Below are 10,284 nucleotides of genomic sequence, written 5' to 3'. Positions count from 1 at the left end.
TTTCTAGATATGTGGAAATGATTGCAGTACCTAACGAACAAGCAGCAACAATAGTGCAAGCATGTCAACAGTTGGGTGCTCAGATGTGGAGTGCCATAAACTATGATCATTGATCAGACGACAATCTTTATGTTAGATTTGCTAAAGGTTAGAAAGTTAAGAATAAGTCCGCTGCATCCTCAGGTTAATAGTAGGATGGAGAGGGTACATCATTGGAAGGAGGTTAAGTCATTATGGTAACACACTTCACAATGATTGGCACATGTACTTTTCCTTTGTTGTAAGTACTTATAATTCAAAAGTCCATTCTGTGGCAGAGTTATCACCATATGAGGTAGTTTACTGCACATGTTGTCATCATTTGACAAAATAAGATAAAGACTTAGCAAGGACAGGGAGTTTATCAAGGATTTTGCTAAAACAGTGAGGGAGATCGGGAAGCATGTTCAGGTAGCAAATATCTGAGCCCTAGAACACCAGGAGTGATTCAAAAACTGTGTGGGCAGATTACCACAGTATAAAGACGGTCTGTGGGTAATGTTATTGAACCTGTATGCTACGGAAAGTAAGACCAAGAAATTTGTAACTCATTATCAAGAGCCATATCATGTAGTTGAAACAACCTAGCTGCTAAATGTCAGGCTTCAATTACCAACTTGTGCAACTGTTCAAAAAATGGTTCAAATGGCTCTGAGCACTATGGGACGTAACATGTGAGGTCATCAGTCCCCTAGAGCTTTGAACTACTTAAACCTAACTAACCTAAGGGCATCACACACATCCAAGAGGGGTGGGGGGTTGAGGGTGGGGATGGTGGTGATGGAGGAGGTGGGGGTGTGGGGAGGGGGGGGGAGCACTCCCTGTTCCCAGGTTGCCATGGGTCAAAGTAAAGATGAGGGGAGTCCTTATCTTGGCAGTATTGCACCTTTTCACCAGCAGTGGAATGGGGGTGGTGCGGGTACTACCATCAGAAACTGGAGTACTTTCCACAAGGTAAGAGGATGTAGTACTCCCAAGCAATCGTTGGGCACTGAAGCTGACTCTGAATGCGTAATGACGTGAGCCATTAGAAAAATGTGTTTATGGAATTACAGAGGGAGATGAAACAAAAAGATGTGCTGAAGGGAATAAGGAGTGAGTATGGTAAGATGCACCAATCATATGAGCAAGTGCAGCGGCAAATGCAGCAGATAGTGGATGTAGTGCCACACACATACAGTGAGGTTGGTTAGAAGCAGGGGTAGGTTATCGAAAATGGTTTTCAAGTCTGGGGATGCCGTAGACATCCAGGAACTGAATCGTATGATAGAGAGAGTGTAAGTGATGTAGCAAGGAGGAATAAGGCCGCCACAAAGTGGCACACTACACATTTAACCAGTTTGCAAACACGGGATATTGAACAAACCATGGGTATTATGAAGGTTAGCAATGAATGTAACGCACTTGTTAAAGACGACAGTAAATACTGTGAACTTGGACCTGGAACTTATACCGGCTTAAATGTATACTTTGGATAGGAGAATGGCAGTAGCAAGAGTGTTGCAATTTTTAGCCGATAACATTTGGAATTGCAAAGGAGTGAAATAATTAGTAACAGTGCAGACTGTGATGTAACAAGACAGACCTTCCACCTGTCCGTCTCTGTTACAGGGTAAACCAAGTTGAACATTATGCACTTCCAGTTGTAATGGCTACAGAAGCCACTAGTGATCCTTCTAGTGAGAAATATGACCTACCTGAATGAAATGTTGGATTCTAACCTAGTCCTATCCTTGAACTGGTTAACAGGCTCACAAGATGGGACGAGTGTCTGTAGAGCAAATGGCTCTCTCATATACAGCAATTTTGGGTGACACATCACTATCAAGACCATAACCGTCACAACTACAGGCACCACATTAGTGTTACTCTATTTTGTTCAGCCTTTGTCTACCTTAGCCAGAGGGCCACTTGTCAATGCGATTCCCCAGTACATCAGATACACTATGTGATCAAAAGTATCCAGGCACCCCCACAAACATACTTTTTCATATTAGGTGCATTGTGCTGTTACCTACTGCCAGGTACTCCATATCAGCAACTCAGTAGTCATTAGACATCGTGAGAGAGCATAATGAGGTGCTTCACGGAACTCACAGACTTTGAATGTGGTCAGGTGATTGGGTGTCACTCATGTCATACATCTGTACGTGAGATGTCCACACTCCTAAACATCCCTGGGTCCACTATTTCTGATGTGATAGTGAAGTGGAAATGTGAAGGGGCACCTACAGTACAAAAGCGCACAGGCCGACCTCATCTGTTGACTGACAAGAGACCGCCGAGAGTTGAAGAGGATCGTAATGTGTAATAGGTAGACATCTGTCCAGACCATCACACAGGAATTCCAAAAAGCATCAAGATCCACTGCAAGTACTATGACAGTTAGGCGGGAGGTGAGGAAACTTGGATTTCATGGTCGAGCAGCTGCTAATAAGCCACACATCATGCCGGTAAACGTCAAACGACATCTCGCTGGGTGTAAGGAGCGTAAACATTGGATGATTGAGCAGTGGAAAAACATTGTGTGGAGTGACGAATCACGGTACACAATGTGGCGATCCGATGGCAGGGTGTGGGTCTGGCGAATACCAGGTGAACATCATCTGCCAGCGTGTGTAGCACCAAACGTAAAATTTGGAGGCAGTGGTGTTATGGTGTGGTCGTGTTTTTCATGAAGGGGGCTTGCACCCCTTGTCGTTTTGTGTGGCACTATCTCACCACAGGCCTACATTGATGTTTTAAGCTCCTTCTTGCTTCCCACTGTTGAAGAGAAATTCAGGGATGGCGACTGCATCTTTCAACACAATTGAGCACCTGTTCATAATGCACGGCTTGTGGTGGAGTAGTGACATGACAATAACATTTTTGTAATGGACTGGCCTGCACAGAGCTCTGACCTGAATCCTATAGAACACCTTTGGGATGTTTTGGAACGCTGACTTCACTGACCGAGATTGATACCTCTCCTCAGTGCAGCACTCCTTGAAGAATGGGATGCCATTCCCAAAGAACTATCCATCACCTGACTGAACGTATGCCTGCGAGAGTGGAAGCTGTCATCAAGGCTAAGGGTGGGCCAATATCATACTTAATTCCGGAATTACCGGTGGAGGGCACCACGAACTTGTAAGTAATTTTCAGCCAGGTGTTCAGATACTTTTGATGACATAGTGTACTGCTGAACTGGTTAACTGTTCATACATGGAAAGACATGAGAGGTGCAAAAATCTAGATATAGCAATAAGAGAGATGTATTGTAGTGTATAATTAATTGCAAGTCGAAAGACAATGAAACTTGAGTGGTGTTGAAACGAGTACTGTTACTTACAGTACAAGATATTCATGTAAATATTTTTTAAATGTTTTGTAGAGGTTAATGTTTAAGAGGAAACTCAAATGAGAATTGAGTTTTTATTTCGTAGCCCAAGGATGGATGAATGAGCCAATGGGCTGAGAATTGTTGAGGGAATGTGTTCCACTTTCAGAGCTTTGTTGCTTAGTGTATGAGGAAAACTGTAAAAATCTATGTTGTAACGTTATATGTGAAGTCTTCTCTATCGGACTGGTTGTGGATTCAGATCTGGAGTCTGGGTCTGCCCAAAGAGGGGATGTATGTAATGCCGTATCTAAATTTTGGGTGTTACTGAATTAAAAGCAGTTCCATTGCAGCTGTGTGTGAGGCAAGCAGGCTAGCACAGCAGCACTGCTGTGTAATTTTTCAAGCAAGTGTCTGTTCACTGCAAGGCCTCCGGGCCAAGCTGTATAATTGTGGTGACATTGCAGAAAGTCTGTGCGACTATGGCTGGCCTGCAGAGTATTTCCACCCCATGGAGACAAAAGGGTGTTGCTTTGAATCTGTCGTGAAGCAATTTATCAACACAACAAGTGTGTTACTAACCACTATAAATACCCTCTGACTCTAGCACAGTTAAGCACAGTCTGGCAGTACCCTCCTTGACATTGGTTCCACACAAGTCCCCATCACACAGGACAGCCAGCAGCTGATGCTGGTATGGGCAGCCAGCAGCTGACGCTGGTCTGGGAAGCCAGCTCTACCAGACTAGCTCACAGTGCTAAATCTGCACCCTTGGACTTAGAACAACACAACAGATGAGCTGTCCCTGAGGCTCCAGGCAACATCAAACTTCTGTCTTGGAGGTCTGAGGTTCACAGTCAGGGTGGTACTACCATCATCCTTCCGCTCCAGCGTGAGCTTATAACCTGGTAGCAGTGAACACCTATGAGTATTCAGTGGATGCACATGTTATTGGCAGTGCTTGTTCAGGGCTATGTAGTGGAAACTCATGCACATTGTGCTGAGTGGAGTAAACAATGCCAGCAAAGCAGGAATAGGACATCAAATGGCCATCCCGCCACCGTGGCCTTCCGACATCATAAGCACTTCTGGTGAACACACTTTTGCCTGCAGAGAGTGTATCCAGAGGCATCACAGCACGCTGATGATGTAACTCTAGATGAAATAAAATATGCTGTGTCTTGCGCCAGAATTTTCCTAGTGAAACTGGCCAGCATCACCACCTCCATAGCTCGCCACTCCGCCAACTCCACACCACAGTGGCCCCTCTCATCCCCATTCACTATAGTATGTTTTTTGCTGTTTTATGTTTTAATATTTTCATAAATACTGTATGTTTTAAAGTTTGTTAAATTTTTACATTAACTGAAAGGTAATTTGCTGTTTATTTCTATAGACTGAGTTGCCCTTTCTAACATTGTTGTTATGGTCAACATTGTACTTAAAACTGGTTCTTTGGTAAATATGGTACTTTTTACTATTTTATGTTTTCTCACTTTTTAAATAATATATCTTTTAAAGACTGTTAATTTTTCACATCAGCTGAACGGCATTTTTTAGATCTGAAGATGCTTGTCAATCAGCTGCAACGCGTTATGTTTTATTGAAATCAAAACTATTAAAAGATTTTAGCAAATAAATCGAATTGCTGTATCTCCGTCACCTGATCACGTTACGTCTTACAAGTAACTGCTATTTCATTCAGCTAACTCTTCTGAATGTTTTCTGACCAAATTATGATAAACAGTAATTTCACATTGAAAGGAGTTTCACAATATTATGCTACAGCCACTCCCCAGATGTAATGGTAACACATAATTAATACTTTGTGTGTTAATGTGTGTGTATTTTGTTTTGAAGTACAAAATGTCCGTAGTCTGCTAGTCATTGCCAGTTCACAGCTCACAAAGGTGTTTTCATACTAAAATTTATACACAAAAGGAATTGTTAGAGGATACAGTGTCATTTAATTACAGAGCTTACAAGAGTTCTCTTATATTGCAAATGAATTTATTAAACACGGTACTCCGTGTTACTGAATATTAAAACAGTAGGAATACAGACAATGATTTAGAATTGAACTGTGTTGAAAATGTGGCACCTTGTTCATACATTTTTGAGCAAAAATTGCTAACTTAATAAAAGTGAGCAATTATAAAAATATCAGTAACTGGAAAAAGAAATATTAAATCTGAAACCTTTAACAAAACAATAATAATCTGATGAATTGGAACAAAAGATGACTAGCTTTTTGTGTTAATAACTATTTACTATATGGAAGCTTAACAACTAAACAGTGATGAAAAGGCAATCATTGAAATGATTGCAGAAATTATACATCAAATGTGACTTCAGTGATGATTTCTTTCATTAAATGGAAATGCTGTACATTAATACTATGGCTGGATGTTTGCATTACAAAACCCTACATCGCCAGTTCAGTAATGGAACAACATACCACCAACTTCTGGTCAAATACATTATAAACATTTTTAGCATTTTAGTATAAAACTAGGTATAAAAATTTATTAACCTTAAATTATAAAATAATAACAATCATATCTTTGTTTACTACTGAACTCCTTTTGCATTTTTTAAAGTCTCATTTTTGTTTTCTGAGCAAGCACTATTCAGTGAACAATATGGCCATGTTGAAAACAACAGGATGCCAGTTTTCTCAAAATTTTGTGTCATTCACTCAACCTTCTTCAATAATTTACAGATTCTTTATTTATATATATAGTATCTCAACTTAAAATAAATTTTTACATAAAAGAAAAGTGACTGTACACAATATTATTTAAAAATGCGAAGAGTACATAGCACTATTGTCCATAATAAAACATCTGTACAACATTAAAATGGAAGCACTATTTGGGTGGAGGAAAGTGCCAACATAATACTAGTTTGGACACAGACCAAATTACAGGTCTAGAGTGTTGATTCAACATGAGGGATTTCCTTCTCATCTGTACAAATGCCACTGCCCGAATCTGAGTCATTGCTATGAGGACTTGAGTAGTTCGCAGCTTCCTGTAGTCTCATCAACATGTTTAACTAAAACAGAAAACATTTTGCGTTAGATCTGACTTTACTCACACTATACAACATGCAACATATTTTATCAGTATACTTACTAAAGGGTCACCCTCTGTATCACTCTGTGTTGAGCTTAGTGATTTAATACTGCTTCCTCCTATGCCACTGCCTTGTTGGATATCATAGCCAACATCTTCCGGGCGAAGCCTTTAATAAAACAAGGAGAAAGTAAATGAAAAGCTTCTGCAGTAGGCATTGTACTGAAGACTGGGTGGATAACATTTTATCGACTTTTTAGCCACGTAAAGTGGTTATATCTCCACAAGATTTGGGCTGAGTGCTCCTTGGCAATTGTCAAGTGAGAATAGATGCAGTGTGGTTGCTAGCCTTGTCTTTATACAGCCTTTGTACTCTGGCTGTGATGTTACAGATGCTCAGTGCATTGCCCTATAAGGCAATGTTTTCATGCCATGTCTGATGTGACCATTTTAAGCTTGGAATTACTGGATTCCACACTGTACAGAGTTGCAAATAACGATCTTTATTGAGGATGTTACAGAAATTTTAATCTCTGTATCTTCTTTTATTAAACTATCCCAGAAAATGCTTGTCCCTGTGATGATAGATGCAATCTGATGCCCATTTTCCAATGCATGTTCAGCTGTCTTTGATTTCTTTGGATAGCATAGCTGCAGACAACTCTTGTGTTCAATCCAATGTTGATCTATCATCACGATATGCCTCACATAACACTATCTGAATCATAATGTATTTCATAAACACTGAAAGCTTTGAAGCTTCCATTATCTTTCACATGCCTCATGAGTTGGTGCATTCTAGCTGGAGACCTGAAGATTGACTCTTTTATCTGCTTTGGTGCCAAATAATTTCCCCAATTAATAAACCACATAATGGTAAAAATGCAACTTCTGGTCAAATACATTATAAACATTTTAAGCATTTTAGTATAAAACTAGGTTTAAAAATTTACTCTGATACTCAGTAATGTTCTGCTTTTGGGTACCTCTTCAAACTGCTTGCAATATTTATTTTTTTGCCACTCTCATGGAAGATTTTTGATAGGTGGTTCAGTTCTTGTGGTAAATTTTCAACACCAGAGACACCTTCCACTTGAACCAAGACCATCAGAACAGTGCACTTTTGAGAAGGGTAGCTACAGCTGAAAACTTACAGATAGATGTCAAATGAATGGGTTTTCTGTATACATTATGGCTGTGATGCCCACTGGGTTTTTGGCAAACAAAGACATCGAGGAAAAGTAACTTTCCATCTTTTTCAACATCCAGCATGAAATTAATGTGTTCATGAAGCTACTGAGGTTTTCCAAGTAGCCTTCCAGTTATTCACAAACAAGCGGCTACACAACAAATGTGTCACTGAGATAGCAGTAAAAACAACTCAGCTTTGTGGGAGCTGTGTCCAAGGTGATATCCTCTACGTACAAGATAATATCCTCCAAGTTCTCCAAGAACAGGTCAGCTATGGCTGGAGCTAACAGCCTCCCCATCACAATACTGCTCATCTGCTCAAAATACTCTGTGCCGTACTAAAAATTAGATGAAGAGAGGGTGTGCTCAAACAGATCCCCCACCATGCCATAAAAGAACTGGGAGAACAGATATCCTGGCATTTACTGGAAACATACATGAATAATGAGACCAGATCAAAGTTGAACATAATATCATAGCCTTCCAAGATGCAGACAATTTGCCTGACAAAAATGTCTGCATACTTTAAGTGATGCATGCAGTGGCCTACATGTGGAGTAAGTAGTCCGGCAAAAAGTTTTGCCAATTTTTATGTTGTCGATCCATTTATGTTCATGATAGGCTGTAGGTGTATCTTCTTCTGGTGCACCTTTGGCAAGCCATGTAATATAGTTGGCCTTCAGGAGAAGGTTCTTGATAGCACTGGCTTCCAGTGATCGCTCCTTGAGTAGCTTCAATGTCTTCCTTCCTATTCTTGAATTTAAAATGGGTGCAACAGGCGATAGATAAAAATACTGATTTATTTGGCAATGGACAAGCACTAGTGATGTCATGGTCAGTGCCATGGCTATGTATAGACAAGGACAACAATTACAGAGCAGTCAGTTACCACTTGATAATGGCTAAGGAGCACTTGACATGGCAGACAGCTTGATACTTTCCCCAATAATATTGCTATGATACAATGCATTAAGACATTATTTGAATGAATTATAAAATACAGTACTAGGACAATGGTTTGAACAACCCACCTCAGATAACCAACTACATAAAATTCTTTGTGGTGGTCCACTATGTGGGATTAAAACTAAATTTGACGAATAGACATATTAAATTTACCGACAAACACATGAATTTTTTAATGTACAAATGAACAGGCTGGAAAAATAATTGGAACACAAATAAATAATAATCTCTGAATTATGAAAGTACCTCAAAGATGTAAACCTGATAATATTGTAAATGATGTTTGGGACTTATTACCACACAACCACGAAAAATATTGCAACAGGACTTGTCAGTCAGTAGACACAGAACAGAAAAGGGCAAACTGTTGTTTGACAAAATGCAGTGTGTGAGTCAACATGGCTGGCACCCCATACTTTCAAAAACCTGCACTTATATTGTGTTTGAGGGCTGTAATAACCAAAATGTTATGGAACTGGTATCAGTATGGGAAAACAACCATCAGCACAATTGTGTAGGACAGTGAGTCGCAGACGTTGCAGCAATCGCCATGTTCGAAAAACGCAGCAGCAGTGTGGTGCAGCTGACAATCCAGTATAACAGTGTCCAACATTACAACATATTTCCAGTGACCATGCACCACACATTTGTACAGGTCTGTCGCAAATTAACTGAGTCACCTATTGCAAAGAGCATGTCTACTGTACAGCTGATAACTGAAAGAAGGTCTGGTAGTCTGACAAATCATTGGTTTCATTGTACTCTTGGGTCAATGATAGAAGCATGATTCTATAGTCTTAAGATCCATCATCCAATACAGTAGGCCAGAGGCAGCAGTTAAATGGTATCAAACTTGTGTTACTGTCCAGAACTTGGAGCTCTGGTGCCACAACAGGAACACACAGTTACTATTATCTCACAGACTGAATGTACCTGAGAATGTTTCACTTTTTTCAAAGAGGATAGTATATCTTTGGAACAATGGATCTGGTAACTAAATATGTCTTCTACAGGAATGGTTAGAATACCAAAACATTAATTTATCAACATCTCGAGTGCCCATAAAATTAGATCTGATTCCTATTTAACATCTGTGGGCTTACATATCAGATCTAAGTTTCCCTGCGACATGACAATGAACACAAAGTCAAACTCACCATTCAGTTTGTGGAGTCCACAAAAGTAATATTTACAAGTTATCATACATATATTAGTTCAACAATCCTGAAGATCTCTTAACGTCTAGGAAAAGAAGCTTACAACACTAGAAGAAACTAAGTGGAAATTGTTTCCAAAACTGATTTACAAGGACTAAAAATGATTTACTAGAATGGGAAAGTGCTCAGATTTTCATGTCAAGGACTTTCAGAAAATACAATGATGAAAACGGTCTCTGTGCTTTTATTATTGTATGTCTCAGAACGTCTGTAGTAACCTTCATTTAATCAAGTACAACAGACACCCCTATCAACATAATCTTAAGAAATTTTGATGCAATATTTATTGTACAAATAAATACACACTTGTCAAATTACAGAATCAAAGAGTGACTAGTGGAGGTTTCCAAGTTGATTAAGTTGTTTAACCTTTTGTGTGAACTCGGTATTATGGTAGTCATAGTGATTGTATACTACACTTCCTGATGTGTACAGTGTTATTTTCAGAAGCTTCTTTAAATCACAGATGATAAGA

General features: G+C 39.5%; 1 protein-coding gene across 1 annotated transcript in view; it reads right to left on the bottom strand.

Moving 5' to 3' along the window:
• Positions 1–5,444: 5,444 nt before the first annotated feature.
• LOC126248102 (protein sickie) overlaps positions 5,445–10,284 on the bottom strand; it is a 687,677-nt gene continuing 682,837 nt past the window's right edge. Inside the window, exons 33-34 of the mRNA XM_049948773.1 lie at positions 6,496–6,604; positions 5,445–6,415 (exon numbers count right to left, since the gene is read on the bottom strand). Of these exons, the coding sequence (XP_049804730.1) occupies positions 6,290–6,415; positions 6,496–6,604 (235 nt within the window). The 3' untranslated portion in view covers positions 5,445–6,289. The remainder of the gene's footprint in view (positions 6,416–6,495; positions 6,605–10,284) is intronic.

Source organism: Schistocerca nitens, chromosome 3 (assembly GCF_023898315.1).
Source record: "Schistocerca nitens isolate TAMUIC-IGC-003100 chromosome 3, iqSchNite1.1, whole genome shotgun sequence".
In the NCBI taxonomy this organism is placed as follows: Eukaryota; Metazoa; Arthropoda; class Insecta; order Orthoptera; family Acrididae; genus Schistocerca; species Schistocerca nitens.
This window is presented reverse-complemented; position numbering and strand designations above follow the sequence as displayed.